The 25,908-nt window shown below is 51.8% G+C and overlaps 1 protein-coding gene across 10 annotated transcripts in view; it reads left to right on the plus strand.

Annotated features, from left to right (window-relative positions):
* The window catches only part of RGS3 (regulator of G protein signaling 3), a 139,003-nt gene extending 129,365 nt beyond the window's left edge, over positions 1–9,638 (plus strand). For 9 of the 10 annotated variants that reach the window (XM_088838293.1, XM_055427634.2, XM_088838294.1 and 6 more), the window contains 5 exons: positions 1,826–1,890; positions 6,405–6,506; positions 6,878–6,939; positions 7,553–7,719; positions 8,686–9,638. In XM_088838293.1, the coding sequence (XP_088694419.1) occupies positions 1,826–1,890; positions 6,405–6,506; positions 6,878–6,939; positions 7,553–7,719; positions 8,686–8,871 (582 nt within the window). In that variant the 3' untranslated portion in view covers positions 8,872–9,638. Of the gene's footprint in view, positions 1–1,825; positions 1,891–2,546; positions 6,307–6,404; positions 6,507–6,877; positions 6,940–7,552; positions 7,720–8,685 lie in introns of those variants that run through there. The other variant, XM_088838302.1, reaches the window with a different exon arrangement.
* The last annotated feature ends 16,270 nt before the right edge of the window (positions 9,639–25,908 follow it).

Below are 25,908 nucleotides of genomic sequence, written 5' to 3' on the forward strand. Positions count from 1 at the left end.
TGAACTCCATGAATGAAGCTATAACTCATCCGTCCACCCATCCATCCATCCATCCATCTCTGGGTCGTTGCCCCACTGAGGCTGGTAGCTCCAGCTATATCTGGATTAAGCCCACTTTTCCTCCCAGGATTGAGAACATGGTATTTTAAAGTTCAGCCCATTTTCTTTATTTTGCAAATGAAACTGAGATCCAAGGTGTGACTCAGGAGGAGTCAGAGCTGAGATTCACACCTGGTAGCCTTCTGTCTTGTCTTAGGATGTCTCAGCCGCAGCTGTTCCAACATCTCAGTGCATTTCCTGTGCTTCTGCTCTGGGGTGGCACTGTAGGGGTCTGATTTCTTCAGGAGAAGGATGGACACACAGAAGCAGGGCAACAGAGGGCGGCCCCAGTAATGACGGGGGGAGTCTGGAGTGGTGTGGAGGAGAGGAGTGGTGAGGCTGTCGAGATTGGGCAGAAAAGGAGAAGGCCTTCCAGGAAGCGGGCACAGCATAGGCAAAGGTGAGGAGGGTGAAGGTAGGGCAGGGCAGAGTCTGGGGGCTCAGTGGAACAGCAGGAAATAAAATTGCAGGCCATTAGTCAAGCAGTGGAGCCTTCAAGACACATCCTTCCCAACCTGCTTTCCCTCTCTCTTCATTCATTCCTTCATCCAAGTATCTCTTGAACCCCTAACGTACACCAGGCCCAATCAAGGTGACGCAGACAGAGGCCTTGCTCTTGGGAATTCACAGATCGGAGAGAAGCCATGCTGGATACAGCGGGGACCTGTGAAGAGGGCACAGCCTTGGTCGAGGGTTCAGGGAGGGCTTCGTGGGTGAGGAGGCATTTAAGCAGCTTTCCTGAGGTCTAAGTCTTTGCTGAGGCTGGGTCTTGGAAGGAATGGGAGGTGAGAGAGTCACCAAAACATCTCCCGTGGAAGGAAGAGCGTGTTCAGAGCCCAGCTGGGAAGGCTTTTGGTTGGAATGGTTTTTGGTTGGAGGGAAGTTTGAAGAGGTTGCGGGAGCAGGGGTCAGGCCAGAGAGATGGTTAACAGACAGAGTTTAACTGATGGCGATATGGAGCTTTCTGCCCAGATCCTAAGATGGTAAATCCTATACATCATGTCCTGCCGTTTGGACATTATCTCAAGGATACTTTGGAGCCATGAAAACTTTGAGAGACAGGCAAGAGAAAGTGAAAGTGAAGTCGCCCAGTCGTGTCCCACTCTTTGCGACCCCATGGACTGTAGCCTACGAGGCTGCTCCATCCATGGAATTTTCCAGGCAAGAGTACTGGAGTGGGTTGCCATTTCCTTCTCCAGGGGATCTTCCCCACCCAGAGATCAAACCTGGATCTCCTGCATTGCAAGCAGACGCCTTTACCATCTGAGCCACCAGGGAAGCTCTTAAGGCAAGAGAGGTGCTCTTCTATGTAATAGTTCACTTAACACGCTGCCGACCCATCCCAGGTCTCTTTGAAAGCCTCAGAATCCTGAGTTGGTTAGTCATTATGATCTCCATGTTGATATTAAGCACGAGAGGCCCAGAGAGGGACAGCAGTTGGCTAAGTCACACAGTAGAACCTTGACTGAAGCTTTCTCTCTGTCCTGCCCTGCTGCCGGGAGCGCTATGTTTCTGGCTGCTCCTGCACAAGCTGCGTTCCGACATGCACGAGGAGGCCCCTCCATGAACAGGCTGCTCCCAGTAGCGGGGTCTCCCTCCCTCCGCTGTTCTTCAAGGGGCGGGAGCAGGGAGGTGGGGGTGGGCTGGTTGGCGGGACCTGCTAGCTCCCTGAGCCTCTCTTTGCTCAGACAGCCCAGGCTGCGACGTGTCTGTGTTTTCTCTGCAGATGAGCGGGCCTGACACAGTAGGGGACGATGACGACACCTCCCGGAAGAGAAAGAGCAAAAACCTGTACGTTGGAAAGATCTATGGTCCTCACCCTAGTGACGGGGGTGGGGGAGTGGTCCCTGCAGCCCTCTCCTTCCCCAGTGGGCCAGGGGCAGAGGCAGGAAGAAGAGGCTGCATCCAGTCCTACCCTAGACAGACACTCATGAAAAATGGGCTCTTGGGACCCAGCCGTGGCCCCAGGGTGAGGTCAGCCAGGGTCCTGAGCACCCAGCACTTCCCCCGGTGTCCATCCACACGTAGTGAGGCAAGGTGCTGATTTAGTATCTGGAAGCCACAGGGAACCAAGCAAAAGCAAACAGCCGGGTTGCCCCGGCCCTGTCCAGCTGCTAAGCCAAGCGGTGGCCTAGTGACCGCGACAAGTTCTTTGCTCCCTCTGAGAAACTGACTGGCCTGGTCACAAGAGCCCCCTTTCTCCAGAGCTCTCGAATGCTGGCAGTCCTGGGCATTGCCAGGAGAGGGTGCTGCGGGCTCAGAGAGCGGATCCCATAAGCCCCATGCCTTTCTGCCCCCACCCCCTCCACACAGTTTATACTTTCGATTCGGAGGTTTGTTAGAGGTGCTCATTTATTAACAGAGAGTGAGGGGTTTTCTCCACGGTCTCCTTGTACCCCGAGCCATGGAGACTGCAGGCAGGGACAGAGGAGAAGGCGGTGAGGGACATGGTGGCCTGCAGAGGGAAGCAGGTCCTGTAGAGCCCACCGTCGCACACCAATTAGGCTGGCCTCCGGGTTGGGGGACGAGTCCTTCCCAGATGCCTTCTGGCACGTTCTTCCCTGACCTTGACCTTGGCACTCTTTCTCCCCAGCTTCCCCTGCCCTCTCCAGGTTCCTGCGGCAACATTAGGCTTCTCTCACTCTGCAGCCAGGAACGGTCGCACTTTCTAGGGAAGGTGAAATGCACAGAGACGATTCTTTGTACCAACCATCCGGTGCAGGCGGCTCCAGAACGGCTGAGGGTGGCACTCTCAGGGGTGCAGCAGTGGAGGGCAGCAGAGGGCAGGCATCCAGGGTGCTGGAGCTCTCCTGCCTCACCCACTCTGGGGCCTTCTTTCCAAGTGGGGCACTGCCTCATGACGGCCCATGGCTCACATTCTTAAATGCTTAGGCAAGGACTCTTAGAATCTGCAATGATAAATAGCTCGTATCTATTGTGCTAGGCACTGTTCTATGTGCATTTACATATATTATCTAATTTAACCTTTGCATGCACGCATGCGTGCTTAGTTGTGTCTGACTCTGCAACCCCATGGACTGCAGCCTGCCAGGATCCTCTGTCCATGGAATTTTCCAGGCACGAATACTGGAGTGGGTTGCCATTTCCTACTCCAAAGGATCTTCCTGACTCAGAGATCAAACCTGCATCTTTTTCAGTGGTAGGCGGATTCTTTACCACTGAGCAGCCTGCCTTTACAATACTTAAAAAAAAAGAGAGAGAAATTGTTGTAGTATAGTTGCTTTATAATATTTTATCAGTTTCTGCTGTACAGCAAAGTGAATCACTTATACAAATATCCACTCTTTATTAGATTTTCTTCCCATTTAGGTCTTCACAGAGCATTGAGTAGAGTCCCCTGTGCTGAACAGTGGGTTCTCACTAGTCATCTGTTCCATGCATAGTCGTGCATATATGTCAAGCCCAGTCTCCCAGTTCGTACCCCCTCCTTGGTAACCTTGGGTTTGTTCTCTACATCTGTGACTCTGTTTCTACTTTGCCCATAAGTTCATCTGTACTGTTTTTCTAGATTCCGCATATAAGTGACCTTTACCGTGATTTTTATTTTACTTTCATTTTTTCTTATTTAATCTGTTTTACAAATGAGTAAACTGAGGCAGAAAGAGGTTAAGTTGGTTTTCCGAGGTTAAGTTGCTTTTCCGAGAGTTGAGATCTGAAACCTGGCATGATGGCTCTAAAAAAGTAAATATGCATACACATATATTTAAATTAAAAAAATTTTTTTTCCTTCAGCGCCCGTTATTTATTTCTTAATTCTTTTGGCCTCATGACGCAGCTTGCAGGATCTTAGTTCCTTGACCAGGGATCTAATCTAACCCAGCACCCTGCAGTGGAAGCACAGAATCCTCACAACTAGACCACCAGGGAATTCCCACAGAGCCTGCTATTTCTAAGCAGAGCACCCTGAAGGAGGTCTGCAGCACCCCTGCTAAGTAGCCTTTGAGCTCCTAGTGATGGGAGCCCATTCTTCAGAGGCTACTTGTTCCATCTTTACATGGCTCTGACTGGAGGAAAGTGTCCCTTTAGCTTCCTCTTGTGGGTCCCAGTTCTACTCTCTGGGCCCATGTGGGGCATCTCTGACCTCTACCAGCCTTTCTCGAATTACGTGGGTGGCAATCAGGGACTTTCGAGGCCCTCTCCAGCTGAGCCGTGTGGCTGTGGGTCTGCCCAGCTGTGCATCTAGGGCAAAAGGCTTGACTGGGCAGGCGCTTCAGCCTCCGCCAGCCACAGGGAAACACAGTGGTTTCTGAGCCAGCATGGAGCCCAAGTGGATGGCGGCAGCCTGCAGGTTGGACCTTAGGCAAGCTCTTCCCCAACCCCTCCCCCTCCCCCCAGCTTCTGTGTCCTCACCTGGACAGTGGGCCAGGAGCAGAGGTCGGAAGCAGAGCACTGTGCCCCAAGAAGCTGGGCTCTCTCACTCCTAGCCCCACCAAGGCTCTCAGAAGGCCTTGATCCTCACCAGAGGGCTGCCCGTCCCTGGACTCCTTGGCCTTATCTCGTCAGCTTGGAATCTGCTACAGCAGGATCCTCATCTCGAACCAGCTGCCCTAGGACCTCAGGGTCTGTGTAGATAAGCCTGAGCGCTTTTGCCCCAGCCACTGTGCTAAAGCTTCATGTGCATTTTTTCCTTGCCTCGAAACAACCCCAGCAGATGGTAGGTACTGTCATCATCTGTGTTCAACAGATGAGAAAGCTTGACATTCAGAGAGGTTAGGTAACTTGATAAAGGGCACACAGCTGGTAACGGCTGGGGCTGGGAGCTGAACTTGAGACGGTCTTGCTGCAGCACTTCTGCTCTGAACTTCCACCTGCACCACTTGCTTCATTAAACAGGGCGTCCCGTCAGTCTTAGCGCCCTTTGAAGCTCGGATACCTTCAGAAGTATGCTGCCCAACGTATAAAACATTTGAAAGCTCCATTATTTAAATTTCCTTTACACTTACTTAGCTTTACGATTTTGATAACGCATTTTAAATTTTACGCATTTAATTTTTCGGTTCAGTCAGCATTTGTCGTCTTTAATCAGAAGGACTGAGATCAAAAACTAAAACAAAAAAAATGTATTATTCAAAAGTCATAAGACTAAGTAGGCGTAAAAAAGTTAATTTGTTTCAAGTGATGTTTTTGAAAGTTTATGGGCTTTGTACTTTTGAAGTGATTCAAGCTTCAGTTCAGTTCAGTTCAGTTGCTCAGTCCTGTCAGACTCTTTGCGACCACATGAATCACAGCATGCCAGGCCTCCCTGTCCATCACCAACTCCCGGAGTTCACTCAAACTCCTGTCCATCGAGTCGGTGATGCCATCCAGCCATCTCATTCTCTGTCGTCCCCGTCTCCTCCTGCCCCCAATCCTTCCTAGCATCAGACTCTTTTCCAGTGAGTCAAGTCGTCGCATGAGATGGCCAGAGTATTGGAGTTTCAGCTTTAGCATCAGTCCTTACTACTGAAACTTCCTGGGACATCCTGCATATTCATGGGTGGATACATCCAAAGCCGATGACTGAGCGGTCTGCTGGAGAAACTCTTTTCTGGGAGGTGCCCAGATAGGGGTCTAGGGATGGGGAGGCAATCATGAGCAGGAGACACTTAACTCCTTTCTCTCCAGCAGCTTGCCCACAGGCTGAAATCTGCCCGGGGGAGTGGCAGGGCTAAAAATGGCTCTTGGCTAAAAATAGCCGGTCCTGCCACCGTGGTGGGCAGAGCCTTGCTTTCCTCCCATCTTCCCTCCCAGCAGTTTGCTGACTTGTTTTCTCCTCCTTCCCAGGGCGCTGCCATGGTAACGGGGAGGCCAGTCACAAATAACGGGTTTGGCTTCCTGCCTGGGCGGGCCCCAGAGGCCGCCCCTTACAGACACATGCCCCTTTCACGGGCTCCCTCTCAGGGTTGGCCAGGAGGGATATATTTTTTTTCCCTGCTCCCGTCCTCGTCCCTCCCATTTCCTGGCTCCTCCTGTCTGAGTCCCAGCCTGGCCTGTGCCTGGGAGTCCAGTCGTCCGGTGGCTGGGATTCCAGTGAGTGCTCGGCTGCAGCCCGCACCGTTGCCGCCTGGTACCCGGGTTGGGAACAGGAGCCTGGGGGTGCTTGCAGCAGACCGTCCCAGGCAGCAAGGTGGGGGGCCCTACAGCGATGCTCCGAGGCATGTACCTCACTCGGAACGGGAACCTCCAGAGGCGGCACACCATGAAGGAGTAGGTGCCCCTCGCCCCGGCCCCCGCCCTCCCCACCCTGAACTGGCAGCGGGTGAGTGGACCAGGCTCACCCACCCACTTCTCTGCTCTGTCCCCAGAGCCAAGGACATGAAGAACAAGCTGGGCATCTTTAGGCGGCGGAACGAATCCCCTGGGGCCCAGCCAACGGGCAAGACAGACAAAGTGATGAAGTCATTCAAGTAGGTCCTCTCCGGCACCCCTGGGCCCCCTCAGACACTCACGGGTCCCGTGGGAGCAGGGTGGCTGGTGGGCATGTAAGGGAGAATGCAGTTGGCTTGGTCTGGCTCGGGGTTGGTGGAGGCTCCTGTGGAAGGAGCCTCATACGCTGCATGAGCAGTGTGGATGGGGAGCCGCTGTCCTGGGAAGGATGGCCGGGGAGGGGCAGAGGCGGGGGTAGAAGTGATGCCGCCGGCCCCCAGAAAGGGGGTGGGCCCCCTCCTATGCTGCTCCTCGGGCTCAGCTACTTTCTGGGGCCAAGGACAGCTGACAGGGGTCAGCTCACTTCCCTGAGCCTCCCGGCCCCTCACCGAGCCCCTTGCTTCCCCCTCAGGCCCACTTCAGAGGAAGCGCTCAAGTGGGGCGAGTCCTTGGAGAAGCTGCTGGTCCACAAGTGTAAGTGGTGGCCACCCGGCCTGTTCCCTGTCCGTGTTCTCTCCCCGTCCTCCTCTCCTCCTCTCCCAGGCTCAGAGAGTGCATCTGGCCCCGGAGAGGTTGCCTTTCCCTGTTTCCCGGGCCCAGTCAGGTGTCCCCGCTGTTGGAAAAGGCTGAGGCCCTTGGTCTGGCCTTGGAGCCTGCTGCTGCCAGCCCCTCCCTGCCCATGAGAGCTGGCACTGCCTGCCGGAGGCCTTTGGGACCTGTGTTCTCAGACCCATATTCCCAGAATAACAATAAACACTTCCATGTGCTGAGGGCGTGCATGGGGCCAAATGTGCCTGTCATCTTGTGGACGGGAACCCCTTCTGATCCTCACTAGGATCCAGGAGGTGGTTCCCATTTGACAGATGAGGAAACTGAGGCACAGCAGGGGAGAGACCTGGCCAAGGCCCATGAAGAGGCAGTGCAGGGGTGGGGACCATTCCCTGGGCTCCTGGCTCTCGGGAGCGGGTGGCCTTACTGAGCTCCCAGCATCTGTACCCAGAATGAGCCAAGAGGGTCAGCTGGGGGGCCTGAGGGCAGGAGGGGCTGGTTTGGCCTCTCACCTCAGGGTCTGGGCTTCTCCTCACAGATGGTCTAGCGGTGTTCCAGGCCTTCCTCCGCACTGAGTTTAGTGAGGAGAACCTGGAATTCTGGCTGGCATGCGAGGACTTCAAGAAGGTCAAGTCACAGTCCAAGATGGCGGCCAAGGCCAAGAAGATCTTTGCCGAGTACATCGCCATTCAGGCTTGCAAGGAGGTAGGGCTTTGGGCTGGGCCCTCAGGCCCCCGACCCCATGCCCAGTGGCCTCTCTGTGAGGGGGCTGGCTGGAAGCCTCAGGGAGGAGCTCAGCAAGGGGAGAGGCCAGAGTGACTCTTAGGGGCCAAGTGCCCAGGGTGAAGAGGAAGCAGGCTGGGGTTCCCGGGAAGAACAGAATCCTGACTGACAACACAAATGGCCACTGTCAAGGGCTGCTAGGTGCCAGGCCCACGCAAAGCCCTTCACAGATGAGCTCTCATATTTAACCCTCATGACAACCTGTAAAATAGGTTTTAATATTATTTTCATTTTTAAAATGAGGAGACAAAGTCTCAGAGAACCTAATGTCTACTGAGTGCTTCCTGTGTGCCAGGTGTTATCTATTTAAAATGGATGGTGATGCTTGATGTCCACAACTCTTTGAAGAATGTACTGTTATTCCAGCCTATAATGAAGACAGCCAGGGCTCAGAGCACTTCAGCGATTCGCTTAAGGTCGCACACCTAACATGTGGCGCTGCGGGGATTTAAACCCAAGTAGCCTAGTGGCTCAGATGGTAAAGCGTCTGTCTACAATGCGGGAGACCCGGGTTCAAGCCCTGGGTTGGGAAGATACCCTGGAGAAGGAAATGGCAATCCACTCCAGTACTATTGCTTGGAAAACCCCATGGACAGAGGAGCCTGGTAGGCTACAGTCTATGACACGACTAAGCGACTTCACTTTACTGACTTCACTTTAGCCTGACCCTAGAGCTGATGTTTTCAGGCCCTAAAAACTCTACCACCCCTCCAGGCAGTGACCGAACCAGGACTTGACTCTGCTAACCTATGAGGTTCCCCTCTGAACCTTATGATGTGGAATGGAAGGGCTTGGAGATGAGCGGCTGGCCAGGTCCTGACCTGGCCCCCGGCCCCCAGGCGCAGCTTCCTGCAGGCAGCCCTGACCTCATCGTCCTCCGCCCCGCAGGTAAACCTGGACTCGTACACACGGGAACACACCAAGGACAACCTGCAGAGTGTCACTCGGGGCTGCTTCGACCTGGCACAGAAGCGCATCTTTGGGCTCATGGAGAAGGACTCGTACCCACGCTTCCTCCGCTCGGACCTCTACCTGGACCTCATTAACCAGAAGAAGATGAGTCCCCCGCTTTAGGGGCCACACGGGTAGAGCTCAGTGTTCACACCAGGCGGGCTGGGCCCCTCCCCACCTGCCTCCCTCCCCACTGCGACAGAGGGGGCAAGCAAGCCCCCGGAGGCTGCGTCCGGACAGACGGACATTTGGATGAGAGGTCTGGACCAAGAGAGGCCCAGGCCACTGGAGGAGTAGAGGGACTGGCCCCACTGGGTCCCCGCTGCCCTGGTACGAGGGGGCCCGAGGGCCTGGGCAGGTCAGGGGCCCGGGCTAAGACAGATCTGGAGCTGCTGCTCCCTGCTGCAGAGACTTCGCAACGACCAAGTTCCTTAAAGAACTGGCTGGTGGGGCAGGGGCCGAGGTCTGGGCTCCGGGGCTCTTTAGGGGAGCTGCTGGGGCTCACAGGTCGGACCCCTGCCTTGAGTTTTATTTATTTAAACAGTAGTTGGATGCTTGGCACGTCGTCCTGTAATAGGAAACCTTTGCCTCATCAGTTTTCCTAATTTACAAGTGCAATATTTTAACCAACGCCTTGTGAAAAAGCCGCCTTGCTGAGAAGGTGGGCACCATATTCCAGTTTCAGGGGATTCACTGCTCCCGAGCCCCGTGGCAGGCAGCCGGGCCTGCTGGACCGATAAGGCCCAGAGGGGCGGGGGCTGCAGTCTGACCTCACACCGAAATTCAGCACCCCCTGAGTGAGGGGGGTCCCCCGGTGGGGCCCCGGGAAAGCATGGCACCCTCAGACCACACAGCGGCCGAGTTCTGGAGCAAATAAAAGGCCTGTGTTATTTTTTGTTCTTGACCCTTTGTGTGTGTTCCTGGTTTCGGGGCTTCCCAGGGTCGCTGGGGCTGGGAGGTTGGTAGGTGGGCTGTCAGTCATGCTTCTCCTCTTGCCATCACCTGCCTCCCGGCCCAGTGCCGGTGCTGCTCCCTGACAGGCAGTCCCCTCTGTGTGTGATCTCTGCCAGCTTGTCCCACTTACCATCTCATCTTCCCCACAAGCCTGGGAGGTGGCGGTCATCCCCATTTTACAGATGAGGCACTTGAAACCCAGGCAGGTAAGGCATCTTGTCCAAGGTCACACAGCTGGCAAGTGGCAGCCGTCAAGGGGCTCAGCCTAAGCCCGCCTGACTGCACAGCCTGCTCTCTGGATGGAGTCCTAGCTGGGCTGCTCACTGGCTATGTGACCTTCAGCAAGTTCTTCCACTTTTTTCTGCCCTGCCACACTCTGAGATTCTAAGGGAACTTACAGGAGGCACAGGGATGGTTGGTGGAGGTGGGTGAGGTCAGGATCTCAGGCAGGGTGGCAGCTGCAGGCGGGTGGGCTCACGGAGGCCTTTACGATGGAGGAAGAACTCAGGAGCTGACAGGGCGGGTCCTTCTGTGGCCCTGGGGGAGACTTCCCCTCTGTACCTAACAGTAGATACACATTTAGGAAAGACCAGGTTGAGATGAGGCCCTGGACCGCTCGCTTAGAGAGGTGGCCAGAGTCTGGCCATGCTGATGCAAAAGCTGCCCCTGATGCCCACAGGTGCCACCTGTGAGGGTCTGGAGGCAGGGACCAGAGTATGGTCTGAGGTGGGGACTGGCTCCCTGGGCTGACTTAGATGAAGGCAGACAGTTACTGCGGGAGGACCCTGTCTCCTAGGAGCTTGTTTCCTGTGTGGGGTTTTGGGTTCAGGGCTGTCCCCTGGGGACTTGGAGATGCAAAGCCTAGGGGGCTGTGCAGCCACTCTCCTCCCTGCCTTCTCTTGCTGGTCTCCCAGGGCAAGGACACCCCAGGATCCCCCTGCACGTGGAGAACATCAGAAACTGTGCTCGGGTCCTAATGTCGGGCTAGGCAGACAATAGGTGTTTAATAAGTGTCACAGCCTGTTCCCCCAGCACCGGCGTGTGAACTCCTCCAGGAGTGGGGCTGGGTCTTCTCCCCGGTGCCAGGGGCCTGGCCAGGGAACCCTGTCTGGCTTGTAAATGGTGAAGGGCTTTCTCAGGGCAGAGCTGCCCATGCCTCAGTGACCCCGAGGGACGGGGGACAGAGATGCACGCCTGGCTCAGAGTGAGGGATGACACTCTCAGTTGTTGTCCAGGCCTGGAGATTTGGGGACCTGACACCTGGGAAAACTAAGGCCCAGAGAGGACTGCAACCCCACTCCTAGTCCCCCACAATGGTAGCCGCAAAGCTGACATCGGCACTCAGGGCTTCAGGGTCTGGGCTCACCTGGCCTTGATGTGGCAAGAAGGGGACCCTGGGTCTGGGAGGAGACTCACCTTCCCCTTTCCCTAGGTTCCAGGGAGTCAGCCTTGGGCTGGGCCCTCCATCTTTCCCATTTCCAAGTTGCCATGGAAACCTCAGGCCAGGAGAACCAAGTCAGGCAGATGGAATTCCCATTTCGGAAGGCCCCACTGCCTGGTTTCCATTACTCACACCCGGCGCCCTTGGCCTCCAAGCTGCTTTGGCTACACAGAACAGCTGGAGAGCAGCCTGGAAAAGTGCCTGGATCTGCCTGCCCTACCCCCACTTGGACTCCCGAGGGACGTGGGCACAGCCCTCACCGTCTTAGGCCGCAGTCCCCTCACCCATATGGCGTCTGGACTGGCCCCCATTTCTTCTTTAACACGTGGTCTCCATCTAGCAACCCCAGACGGGTCGATGTGGGATCTGAGAGCTGTGAGGTCACCACGTCCTGTCCAGCTCCCTCCCCATCTCACAGATGGGAAGACTGAGGCAGAGGGAGGGAAGCAGCAAACGTGTAGAGGTACAAGGCCCAGGCCCTGGAGTCAGGCTCTAGGATTCACTTAGCCCCAGGTTCTGCCACTTATTACAAGCTGCAAATCTTTGGAGAAAAAAGAAAAAAATCCTGTAGCCTCTCTGCCTCAGTTTTCTCATCTATAAATTGTGCAGATTGGTACCTACCTCAAAGTGGCAGTGACTCAGTGAGGCTGTCTGCAGCAAGTTGAGCCCAGGCCCTGGCACAGGGACCTGCTCCGCCAGCACATGCTGCCATCAACCATATCACTTTCAGACTCATGGGGAAGTGGCAAAGCTCACTCTCCACCTTCGTTAGAGTGGACGGGGAGCCTGAAGACCCCAGATCCCTGTCCTTCCAGGAATGGTTTTGCTGGAGGATGAAGCCAGCCTGTTCCAGGGAGTAGGTCACAAACAGACTGTCCCTGTACTGCTGCCCAGCCTTGGCCTGGCTGCGGGCAGCTAGGGGCAGATGGGGTCAGCTGGCAGGCTGGGTATGAAGGGTCAAAAGGGGAGAGGGCAGCACAGCAGTGCCGCTCAGTGGACACCAGAGGGAGGGGATTCGCCCTGGCCTGCCTGTGGCAACTTCACCCAGCTCCGTGCGGACCCTTGTGCTACCAGCCTCTTGGCCTGGCTGGGGGCAGTTACGGCCTCCCAGACTCTCCAACCTGGAAGAGACCATCTGGATCCAACTGCTGGCTGCTGCCTGGGTCCCTTCTTGGGTTTCTACTTGCATCCCTCCTGCGATGGGGAGCTCAATACCTCCAGAGGTGGCTCAGGAGCACCTGGGAGCCTCTTGGTTCTAAAGTTCTTCCCCAGTGAAGTGGGATCCTGGGGTGGAGGTGGGGCAAAGGAGGTAGGTCAGCAACAGCCCCCATAGGTCTCCTGCCCATCCAGGCCCCCACAGGCTCACCCAGCTAGCCACCTTCACTCCTTCCCCCACCCTTGCCCTCACCAAACTCCCTGAGCCCCCTACCCCCACCTCCCTGCCTGGTGCCTGGACCCTTTGCCTAATTCCTGCTCCCTGTATCCCTCCTGCTCATGTCCTACCCTGGAAACGCTCTGTTTCACCTCTCTTCCTGCGAAGCCTGCTGCTCACCCCTGTCTCCCCTGCAGTGCTCCCAGTCCCTCAAGCGATAGACTGGGGCCTCAGGGAAGGCGCTCCTGTGCTGTTGTTTTGCTTACAGTCTGCAACATCTGTGAAACATCTGGCTTTTCTTGTCTTCTCCCTGGTCAGCCAGGAAGGAGGGAAGAGGGTATCCTGGGCCCCCTGCCCCTAGGGGGGCCCCTCCCTTGGGTTGGAGGAGACAAGTTGAGGATGAAGGAGTCTGCTCAGCACGATGGGAGTGAAGGTAGAGCTGGGGCTGGGGGAGGGCAGGGTCAGGTTGGAGATAAGTGACAGCTCAGGCCTCACCCCCAGGGCGTTCCACGCCTCACCCTCACCAGGCCTCGCAACAGGCCTAGAGAAGGTCTGAGTATTGTTTTCATTTCACAAGTGAGAAAGTTAGGGATAAGAGAAAGTAGACAAGGATGTGCTGGCTGAGTAGGAACCGGGACCCCACCCCTAACTCCCAGGCAGCCTCACCTTGTGCCAGTCTGAGAAGTTCGGTGGCTTGGATTGGGGACTCTTGACTCAGATTCCCCTTGGCTTGAGGGCAGAGCTTTTCTCTTTTTCCTTTTTCGGCTTAAATCATGAAATTTATTCCCAAAAACATTGCAACCACTTTTGTCACTAGATTATATACAAGTAACAGTTTGGGGGGCAGGGTGTCATTTTATTAAGATAATTCAATGTGTATCAGGGACCAAAGTTTTTCTTGAAATAACGGTGGATATTTCCAAACAGAATATCTACTAATATCAGTCAGGTCACAGTTGACTGACTGATGCGATAGCCTAAGCAACAAGCACTAAGCTATATTCCTAACCCCACTTCCCCCAGAACTCAGATTAGATGTTTCTTCCTCAGGGAAGCCTTCCCTGATAGCCGTGAATAGAAGAGGGCCCCAAAGAAGAGGGCCTTTGTCTGCTCAGAGTGCCTTGGGCCTTTCTTTTAAGGCACTCGTCACAGATGGTAGTTACTTACACACAGGCATTCATTTCTTTGCTCTCTGTCTTTTCCGCTCAGCTACAAAGTCCTTGAGGGTAGAGACCATGTTGCTCCTCGCTCTTTCCCCACCACCATTACACTGCCTGACACCTAGTAAGTGCTTAATAAATACTTATTCAAAGGGTGGGAAGCGTAGAATAGTCCTTAGCATGGTTAGTAGGTGCACAGGATGAGCTCATGAAAAAAGGTAAGAAGCTACTGAATAAGTAAAGATTGAGTTCTGTTGTTCTGACAGGAAGTATAATAGAGCTTTGTAACCTCTCTTATGAAAAGGAAAGGGATCTATATGCAGCTTCAGATTGTCATGGCATCTCTAAGATCATTGGGAGCCCTAGTTCAATCTATTCTGTTACTTTTGCCATCCTCAAATTGTAACTTCTGCTTGATGTCCAAGATGGCTGCTTGAGCTCCAGCCATCACATCTGCATCTGGGAAGGGTGAAGGGGTAGGAAAGAGAGGGCAAAAGGTGGATGTCAATTATTTCTGAGAAAAGTCTCCCAGAAACTGTCATATAGCACTTTCTCTAATATCACATTGGTTAGGACTTGGCCACAGTGCCACCCTTCATTACAAGAGAGGCTGGAAAATGTAGTCTGAATCCATACAGCCATATGACCAGATAAAAAACAGAGGTCCTATTATGTTGGGGTAACAGAAGTGTAGAGCAGATGTTGGGGAACAACTAGGTGTTTCTGCCACAGACACCCATCCTCTTAGGGCAGTGGAGAGGAGATGTGGCAAGTGGGTGTGTATTAGTCAGCTATTATCGAACTAATGCTGCAAAACAAATCATTCCAACATTCAGCAAAAACAATTATTTATTTGTCCTCATCCTTTGACAGGTCAGCTAGAGTCGACTGATCCAGGAGGAGCTGGGCTAGACTTGGCTCTTCACTGTGGGCTGAGTTCAGCTCTGCTGCAAGTGCCCCTGCCCCTCAGGCAGAAAGGTCAGCGAGCTACCTGGGGCGAGTTCTCATTGACATGAAAGCGGTTTTTGTTTTCAATTTTGAAATAATTATATATCCACAGGAAATTGTGCAAAGATAGTACAGAGAGGTCCCATGTGCCCTTCACCTAGTTTCCCCCAACAATTACATCTTACTTAATTATAGTACAAGATCAACACCAGAACCTGACATTGGTGCTGTGTGTGTGTCTGGTTCTGTGTCATTTTATCCCGCGTGTAGATTGTGTAACCACGACCACAATCGAGATGCAGAACTCCTTCACCGCAAAGGTCTCCCTTTATAGTCACACTCGCTCCCCGACTTCCACCACTCCTAACTCCTGGCAACCGCTAATCTGCTCTCCATCTGTATAATTTTGTCATTTTAAGGATGTTATATAAATGGAATCGCACAGTATGTGACCTTTCGAAACTGTCTTCTCCACTCACCATAAAACCCTTGAGATCCACACGAGCTGTAGTGTGTGTCAGTAGTTCAATTCTGTTTATTGCTGAGTGAGTAGCGTTCTTTGGTATGTGTGAATAGTAGTTTGTCTCACCATTTACGTACTGAAAGACATTTTAGTTGTTTCCAGTTTTGGGCTATTACATGCAAAGCTGCTATGAACAATTGTGGAGGGAGTTTTGTGTGGACACAAATTTTCTTCTCTCTAGGATCAGTGTCCAGGAGTGCCATGGATAGACTGTAAGTACGTATAGAGGTAATTTTACCAAAATAGTCTATTTATTTGGCTGCACCAGGTCTTAGCCATGGCACGTGGGATCTTTAGCTGTGGCATGAGAGCTCTTAGTTGCAGCATGTGGGATCTAATTCCCTGGCCAGGGATTGAGCTTGGGCCACATGCACTGGGAGTGCAGAGTCTTAGCCACTGGACCACCAGGGAAGTCCCATACAGATTTAATGTTTCAGAAGCTGCCAAACTGTCTCTGACGAGCTGACTGTGAGGGATATCTGCATCCTAGCCAGCACGTAATGTTGCCCCCGTGTTTTATATTAACAGTTCCAACAGGTATGTAGTGCTGTCTCATCCAGGTCTTCATCTGCTTTTTCCTAACGGCTCGTGGTATTGGGCATCTTTTCATGTACTTATTGTCACCTGTATATCCTCTGGTGAAATATCTCTTCATGTCCTTTCTAATCAGAATGTTTGCTTTTTCACTGTTTAGTTTTGAGAGCCCTCTATACATTCTATGTATGTTCAGTTCAGTGGTTCAGTCACTCAGTCGTGTCTGACTCTTTGCGACCCCAAGGATTGCAGCACGCCAGGCCTCCCTGTCCATCACCAACTCCTGGAGTTTACTCAAAATCATGTCCATTGAGTCAGTGATGCCATCCAACCATCTCATCCTCTGTCATCGCCTTCTCCTCCCGCCCTCAATATTTTCCAGCATCAGAGTCTTTTCCAATGAGTCAGTTCTTCACATCAGGTCGCCAAAGTATTGGTTTCAGCTTCAACATCAGTCCTTCCAATGAACATTCAGGACTGATGTCCTTTAAGATGGAATGGTTGGATCTCCTTGCCATCCAAGGGACTCTCAAGAGTCTTCTCCAACACCACAATTCAAAAGCATCAATTCTTCGGTGCTCAGATTTCTTTATAGTTCAACTCTCACATCCATACATGACTACTGGAAAAATCATGCATATTTCCTATGTATGAATCCTTTGCAAAATATCTGATTTACAAATAATTTCTCTCCATCTGTATATAGCTTGTCTTTTCATCCTCCTAATGGCATCTTTTTCAAAAAAAGCTTTGGATTTTGCTCAAGGCCAATTTACCTTTTTTTTTTTTCTTTTATGGATCATGTTTTTGGTGTTATATCTAGGAACTTTTCACCAAGCTTTAGGTCCTGAAGATTTTCTCCTATGTTTTCTTCTAAAAGTTTTGTAGTTTTACATTTAATATCTATGATCCCTTTTGAGTTAATTCTTATATACAACATGAGATTTAAGTTGAGGTTTATTTTTTTTTGCATCAGGACATCCAGTTGCTCCAGGACCATTTATTGGAAAGAATATCCTTCCCCCATTGATTGATTTTTTAAAAAAATAACAGCTCTATTGGGATGTAATCACATATACAATTCACCTATTTAAATGATACAACTTAATGGTTTTAGTATATTCACAGAGTTGTACAGCCATCACCACAATAAATTTTAGAACATTGTCATCAGCCTCTAAAAAACCTACACACCTATTAGGTGTCACTTCCCCATACCCCTTCCCACTCAGCCTTGGGCAACCATGAATCTACTTTCGGTCTCTGCAGATTTGCCTATGCTAGACATTTCACATAAATGGAAATCCTACAACATGTAGTCTTTTCTGTCTGACTTCTTTCACTTAGCATAATGTTTTCAAGTTCATTGTTTCATAGCATGGATCAGTACTTCATCTCTTTTTAACACCTGATAGTATTCCAATGCATGTATCACATTTCACATAGGACAAACTATACCACATTTCGTTTATATCCATTCATCAACTGAGGGATGTTGGGGTTGTTTCCATGTTTTGGCTATTATGAACAATGTTGCTGTGAACCTTCAAGTACAATTGTTTGTGTGGAAACATGTTTTCTGTCCTCTTGGGTATATACCTAGATGTGGAGTTACTGAGTCATAAATTCAAGCTTAAACTTTTGAGGACTTGCCGAACTACCAGTTTACATTCCCACCAGCAGTGTATAAGAATTCCAATCTCTCCACATCTTTACCAAGATTTGTTGTAATTTTTTTATAGGCATCCTATCATTGAATTTCTTTTATATCTTTGTCAAAAATCAATTGGCCGTACTTGTATGGGTCTATTTCTGGATTCCCTGTTCTGTTCCATTGATTTACATTTCTATCCTTCCATCCACGCCACACAGTCTTGAGTACTGTAGCTATGGTGGTGGTGATGGTTTAGTCACTAAATTGTATGTGATTCTTTGGGATCCCATGGACTGTAGCCCGCTGGGCTTCTTTGTCCACGAGATCCTCCAGGCAAGAATGCTGGAGTAGGTTACCATTTCCTTCTCCAGGGGGATCTTCCTGACCCAGGGATTGCTTTTCTGGTTGCCTGATGTCCTCTGCCGGCATTCAGAAGTTGTTTTGTGGAATTTACTCAGCGTGCAAATGTTCTTTTGATGAATTTGTGGGGGAGAAAGTGGACTCGCCCTCCTAGTCCTCCGCCATCTTGTTCCCTCCTCCTGACCCAGGGATTGAACCTGTGTCCCCTGCATTGCAGGCAGGCTCCTGCATTAAAGCAGATTCTTTACTGCTAAGCCACCAGGGACCCCACTGTGTAACTATATAGTTACACATGGGAAAAGGAGTACGTCAAGGCTGTATATTGTCACCCTGCTTAGTTAACTTATATGCAGAGTACATCATGAGAAATGCTGGGCTGGAGGAAGCACAAGCTGGAATCAAGATTGCCAGGATAATATCAATAACCTCAGATATGCAGATGACACCACCCTTACGGCAGAAAGTGAAGAAGAACTAAAGAGCCTCTTGATGAAAGTGAAAGAGGAGAGTGAAAAAGTTGGCTTAAAGCTCAACATTCAGAAAACAAAGATCATGGCATCTGGTCCCATCACTTCATGGCAAATAGATAGGGAAACAGTGGAAATAGTAGCTGACTTTAATTTTGGGGGCTCCAAAATCACTGCAGATGGTGACTGCACCCATGAAATTAAAAGACAGTTACTCCTTGGAAGGAAAGTTATGACCCACCTAGACAGCATATTAAAAAGCAGAGACATTACTTTGCCAACAAAGGTCTATCTAGTCAAGGCTATGGTTTTTCCAGTAGTCATGTATGGATGTGAGAGTTGGACTATAAAGAAAGCTGAGCACTGAAGAATTGATGCTTTTGAACTGTGGTGTTGGAGAAGACCTGAGAGTCCCTTGGACTGCAAGGAGATCCAACTAGTCCATCCTAAAGGGGATCAGTCCTGGGTGTTCATTGGAAAGACTGGTGTTGAAGCTGAAACTCCAATACTTTGGCCACCTGATGCGAAGAACTGACTCATTGGAAAAGACTCTGATGCTGGGAAAGATTGAGGGCGGGAGGAGAAGGGGACGACAGGGGATGAGATGGTTGGATGGTATCATCGACTCAATGGACATGAGTTTGAGTAACCTCTAGGAGTTGGTGATGGACAGGGAGGCCTGGCATGCTGTGGTCCATGGGTTCGAAAAGAGTCGGACACGACTAAGCAACTGAACTGAACTGAACTGATGTTACACAGATACAGTCTTCAAAAGTCCTTCCTGGGAGCGCCCAGTCAATCAGATATAGGTTCTAGGAAGGCCCAAGGGCTGTGGGTGCCTGCAGCCTGGAGAGAAGAGCTTAGTTCTGGTGAAATATACAGAAGGCAGATCATCCTTCTCCACCCTTTGACATTAGGAATAGCCGTGTGACTTGCTTTGGCCAATGGGTTAGTAGCAGACAAGTTTCAAACAGAGGCTTAAAATACACTTGCACTTGAAAGAAAAATTAGTACCAGTTCTATGCAATCCCTTCCAGAAAACAGAAGAGAAGGGAGCTCTTCTCAATTTTTTCAGTATTACCCTGATACCCAAACCAAAAGAGATAGTAGAAAGAAAGAAAATTACAGACCAATATTCCTTATGTATATGATGCAAAAATCCTTAACAATATATTAGAAAATATAACTCATCAATATATTTTTAAAATTATACATCATTGCCAAGTGAAATTTATTCAAGTGATGTGAAGCTGGTTCAATACTCAAAAATCGTTCAGTGTAAGCAACCATATTCACAGGGTAAAGAAGAGAAGTCATATGATCATATCAATTGATAAAAAATTGAACAAAATTCAAACTCCCAGTGTACAAATGATAAGTAATACCTTCCTTACTGAATGATCAGCGATCAAATTCCCAGACTCTGAGTTTTAAAAATAGGATTTAATGTACTCAATTTGGTACATTTCTATTATTTCTCCCAAGAATTTAATTCACCAGCCTTTCTGTGGGTGACAGCCATGCTTGTGTCCATGGGGACACTCAGAACAGTTTAGAATCTGGTCTCCAAAGACCTCTCCAGCCTCATTATCCTCACACCTCCTCCCTGTCTCTGCCCACACATACACACTGGGCAGGCTCACTTGCACCCCAGGGCCTTTGCATACACTCTTCTCTGCCTGGAACACGGTTCCTGCTGCCTCTACCCTTGACCATCTCCTCCTTAAGCTTTGATACTCAGCTCAAGGGGTGCATCCTCCACGAACCCTTTGCTGACTTCCCAAATCGGGAGGAGGGCTCTTCTCTGGGCCCTCTCAGTTCTGTGCTCAGATGACCCAGCCCTGGAGTTGCCTCTTCACTTGCCTCTTTCTATGCTAGACTGTGAGCCCCTGCAGGGCTAGAATTGAATGACTGTCTGGGTCCCCAAAATCCAGCCCAGGGCCTTGGAAGCAGGCTCTTGAAAGCTGACCTGAATGGCTGCAGGCTCAGTGTCTTTACAGCCCCCCAGCAGAGCCTCTGGAGTCCAGTAATGATGTCATTGGTGAGAAGCCCCCTGCCTGGGGTGGGGTGGGGTGTTCTGAAGGTACTTCTCTCCATCCTCACCAGCCCTTGGCTCTCCTCTCAGGGCTGTGACTACCCCTTAGGGAGGAGATTCAGAGGAGACCCGAGGAATGAAGGCATCTCAGGCACTGGCTACAGGCAAGGCGTGGCCCTGAAGGTCAGGAAAGCCTTGCCCTGCATTCAAGGACCTGCTCAGCCAAGTCTGAGCTGCCCTTGGAGACTCCCTTCCTGCTCAGCCAACAGATGTCCCACAGGCCCCCACTGCTTCTTCGTTCGGCCCCCTCCCTTTGCTGCTGCTGCTCCTCTCCCCCGGACTGCCTCTCCCTCTCTGTCTTTGCTTTGCTTGTTCATCCAGGCCCTTCCTCCCAAGCTGCAGGCCGTATCTACAAGTCTGCACCAAGCCTCTGCCCTAGGGAATTCTAGCCAGCCTCGCATTTTCCACAAAATATTTTGCGGGTGTTGAGTTTGGACCTCCCTGAGAGGGAGCTGGGAGTCGGCCAAGCTGGACTTCGCCCAGAGTAGTGGCCAGGAAGAGGTGGGCAGCTCCTGATCCCTGGAAGGAGGTGAGCAGCTGGACCCCAGCACTCCGGGGTGGGGGCAGGGGGCTGTTTTTAGCTGCTGGTTCCTGGCAGGCCTGGCCTGGCTTGAGCCTGCAGGGAGGACAATGGGCCACTGAGGCCGGGCAGAGGGTGAACGACAGCGTCGGGAGCAGGGGGACAGAGGTTGTCCACCCCCCATGCTGACCGGCAGGAAAAGCTTCCAGGGTGAGCTCTTTGTCAGACTTCCTGCAAGGCCAGGTGCTGGGCCAGCTGCGTGTTCCAGAAGTCTGTCGTCATAAGCAGCAGCATTAGCATCATTTCTTGAGGGCTTTCTGTGGACCGGACACTGTGCTAAGCACCACACCTGCTGGCTCATCTTTCTCAGCCATGTCCTACAAATGAGGCAACCTGAGGCTCAGCTCAGAGAGGTGCATATCTTGCTCACACACAGCAAGCAAGAGAAGCAGTCAGGATGCAACCCCAGGTCCTGTCTGTTTCCTTCCAGAGGGTGGGACACTGCAGCGCCTGCCACGCTGCAGAGCCGGCCACCCCAGCCCTCCCTGTCTCAGACCCATCCTGGGACCTGGGGGCTTGCCTGCCTAATGGCTCTGACTCTATGAGTGACCTTGGGCACCATCACTTGCCTTTCCTGGGCCTCAGTTACTCACCTGTGAAATGGGGGGGGGGAGCCTTCCTTTCGGGGCTATGGAGGGTCGAACCGGAGGCCAAGCAGATGCTCTACAGGTGGCCACCAAGGAGGAATGGACATGCATGGCTGGGTCTCTCTGCTTGCCAGCATTTGCTGACTTCAAGAGCCTATGAACCATATTTCTGTTTATCTTGGGAGTGTTCACCCAGGAAACACCCTCCGCACCTCTCAGGATGCAGTACAAGGCTTTGAGGGATAAACAGGCCAGCTCTGCACAGTGCCTTGGGGGTATTCACAGTCTGGAAAGGAAGACAAGCCCACGAACTTGATGAGGGCACAATGAGGGACATCAAAACATCTGTATCGCTTCCCTGGGCTGCCCTACGAGAATGGGAAGGTGGGGTGGTTGACCAACCACAGTGTGTCATCTCACAGTTCTGGGGGCCAGAAGTCCAAGGTCTAGGTGTCAGCAGGGGTGCTTCTCCGGGGCTTGCAGAGAGCACCAGCCTGCTCCCGTGTTTGCCCAGGGTCCTTCCTTTGTGAGAGTCTGGGACTGAATTTCCCCTTCTGATAAGGGCAGTATTACTGGATTCACACCCACCCTCAGGACCTCATTTTAACTTAATCACCCCTTCAAAGGCCCTGTCTGCAAACAGGCACATTCTGCGTTCCTGGGGGTTGGGACTTCAACATAGGAACTTGGGAGGGGACACAGTTCAGGCCAGAGTGATGGCTCTGTGAAGTAACAGTCAGCAGCTGCTTTTGCACTGACTACTCTGTCTCAGGTCCCCACTTCACACTGGGGGGTCTCCAAACAACCAGCCAGCCAAAGTTCTTCAGCTTAACAGGAAGCGGGGAGGGTCTCTGAGCCTGGGGGACTGGGGGAAGGGAGGAATTTCCAGAACATTCCCAGAGGTCAGGTTTCCCCTACTCCCAGCTGGCGAGATTCTCTGGGGGAGGGATGATTGACAAATTCCTAAGAATTGCGCTGCCTGACTCTGAATGTCAGCTTGTTTTGTACTCAGCTCAGGAATTGCTCTCTGCTGTTTGCAGAAGGGCAGCAAACTCTGCTTTCCAAGTTAACTCTGCATCGCAAGGCCTTTGGGATGACGTGGGGGACAGATGGGAGCCACAGAGGCTGAGAGCGAGGAGAACCCATGCGCAGACATACAGCTGTGCTTAGTCGCTCAGGCCTGTCTGGCTCTTTTGCGACCCCATGGACTGTAGCCCGCCAGGCTCCTCTGTCCACAGGATTTCTCAGACAAGAATACTCGAGTCGATTGCTATTTCCTCCTCCAGGGGATCTTCCCAACCTGGGGATTTTCCCAACCCAGGGCCTGAACTTACATATCCTGCTTGGCAGGTGGGTTCTTTACCACTGAGCCACCAGAAAAGCCCTATGGGTGGACATAAGCCCTACTGAAATCCACGAGGACTGTGTGGAAGACAGACCAGGCTGGTGGGTGGGGACTAAATTTATCCAGATAAGACAGCAGTGACAGGAGGGCTGGGGGCCACCAGGCAGCTCCACCTGGGAAGAAGGCACCTACACTGGCCTAGAGGGGTGAGCATCAGGGCAGGCTTTCTGGAGGAGGTGAAGCCTGAAGTGGGTCTTCAGGTGTGAGTCAGAAATTGCCAGAGGAGACCAGTGATATCCCAAGCCCCAAATCCTGTGGAACATAAGCCTAATGTCTCTGTCAACTGTGGATCCGCCTTGCTAAAGGGTCCCCTGTGTGCCAGGCCTGGACTAAGCTCTTCCCACAGGTAATGAAACCAGGTGGCCACGTGGGACTGGCTATAACTGATGTGCAGGGTGAGGAGGTTCAAGGAGAGAGCACAGTGGGTACCGGCCAGACCGAGAATGCTCTGGAATGCTCTGGCATAAAGGACTTTATGCCAATGTGGGAATGGGGGAAGGGGAGGCTTTGAGCAGGGGAGGGTGGAGTGAGATGAGCCCCACAGGGAAGTGTCTGATGGCGGTGGCCAGTGCAGGGGTAGACAGGGAGTGGAGAATAGGACCACAGAACTCAAAGCGAGGCAGCTGAGAGGTCACGGAGGGCCTCTCCGGGCCTGATGGTTGGTGTGGCCACCCAATGGCAACTTGATGAATGTCCCGCCTGTTCCAGGGAGGACTTCATGGTGACTTTCCAAGAACTGCTGTTTCTCTTTCTTCTGCAGCTTCTCTTGGGGCCAGGAGGGGCGGGGCCTTTGGACTGGTCAAGCCTGCTGTAACTCGTGCCTACCAGGGCAGCAGGGGATGGGAACAGGACATACATCAATCAAGTACCTCCCTGTGCCAGGCCTGTGCCAAGTACTTCACACACCTGCCTGTGGTCCCTCAACCACCCCAGGAGGCAGCTGTTGTTATTCCCCATTTCACAGATGAGGAAACTGAGGCTCAGGAAGGGAAGGGGACTTGCCCAAGGTCTCTAGGCTGGGGAGGTCTGAAACCTGAGTCTTTCTGCTGGAAAAGCCTATCTCCCATGAAGTTCCCTTTGGCCCCTGCTGTGTTGCCTCAATTTCTAAGAAGTAGGGGGCAAGCCTCTAGCAGCTCTAGCTGCCTGAGGATAGAAGGGGTCTGTGGGTAGGAGGGTGCCTGGCCTGGCTGAGCTGCCAGGAAGAATGGAGAGGCAGACAGGGAAAAGCCCCACACATTGCCCACCCACTCCTGGCACCAATTCTGGGCCTGTGTCTCTACAGACATGAAAGAGGCAGAGGATTCATGGAGCTAAGAGCCCACAAGCCTGCAAGCTCCCCCTGATTCCCCTGTCTGATCCCCACAGCCAAGAGTGTGCCTGCCTGTCTCCATGGACTTCCTCTCTCCTGGTGGCTGCCAGGGGCCTGCCTTCACCTCCGTCTCCCTCTGAGCCTGTTTCCTCCTCTGATAAAGTGTGATAATCATGCTCCCTGGATGGGTGGGTATGAAAGGGAAATGAGGCCAAGTTTGTGGAGAGCCTGGCCTTCCTTGATAGCTTAGTTGGCAAAGAATCTGCCTGCATTGCAGGAGACCCCGGTTCAATACCTGGGTTGGGAAGATATACTGGAGAAGGGATAGGCTACCTACTCCAGTAGTCTTGGGCTTCCCTCGTGGCTCAGCTGGTAAAGAACTTTCACTTTTGCTGGGACTGCTATGGGCTCTGCTTGCTGGCTCTGGTAGTGAAGCTCAGCCTGCTGTTGGGAGGAGGCAGGAGGCTGGACTCTAGCTCCTACTCTGTGGGTAACGCTGGGCCAAAGGCTTCTCTGAACTTTGGGTGGGAGATTTTAGGACTGGGTGTCACCAGGGGCAAAAAGTTTAGTTCTGATATTAGGGTCAGGGTGTGGTGGGGAGTGAGACTCTAACACGGCCCTTCCTTTCGGCTTCTTCCTGGGTGTGGTGCTTTCCCTAACGACTTACCCTGGAGAATCTCAAAAGGTGCACTCTGAAGTGTGCCAGAGGAGGAGGCGACCCCACACAGACCCCCTTCCAGATGTGCTTCTGGCCTGATCACAGCATCAAACACACACACGCACGCCCTCACCCTACACAGAGCACACATCAGACATCACTCACACACACAAACCATACCACAAATATTCTACACATGAACACACAAACACAACACACACACATGCTGATCACAGCATCAAACACACACACGCACGCCCCTCACCCTACACAGAGCACACATCAAACATCACTCACACACACAAACCATACCACAAATATTCTACACATGAACACACAAACACAACACACACACATGCTGAACACAGCATCAAACACACACATACACACCCCTCACCCTACACAGAGCACACATCAGACATCACTCACACACACAAACCATACCACAAATATTCTACACATGAACACACAAACACAACACACACACACTGATCACAGCATCAAACACACACATACACACCCCTCACCCTACACAGAGCACACATCAAACATCACTCACACACACAAACCATACCACAAATATTCTACACATGAACATACAAACACAACACACACACATGCTGATCATAGCATCAAACACACACATACACACCCCTCACCCTACACAGAGCACACATCAAACATCACACACACACAGAAACCATACCACAAATATTCTACACATGAACACACAAACACAACACACACACACTGATCACAGCATCAAACACACACATACACACCCCTCACCCTACACAGAGCACACATCAAACATCACTCACACACACAAACCATACCACAAATATTCTACACATGAACACACAAACACAACACACACACATGCTGATCATAGCATCAAACACACACATACACACCCCTCACCCTACACAGAGCACACATCAAACATCACTCACACACAGAAACCATACCACAAATATTCTACACATGAACACACAAACACAACACACACACACTGATCACAGCATCAAACACACACATACACACCCCTCACCCTACACAGAGCACATATCAAACATCACACACACACACAAACCATACCACAAATATTCTACA

Source organism: Moschus berezovskii, chromosome 7 (genome assembly GCF_049115385.1).
Source record: "Moschus berezovskii isolate FMDL1 chromosome 7, NW_MosBer_1.0, whole genome shotgun sequence".
In the NCBI taxonomy this organism is placed as follows: Eukaryota; Metazoa; Chordata; class Mammalia; order Artiodactyla; family Moschidae; genus Moschus; species Moschus berezovskii.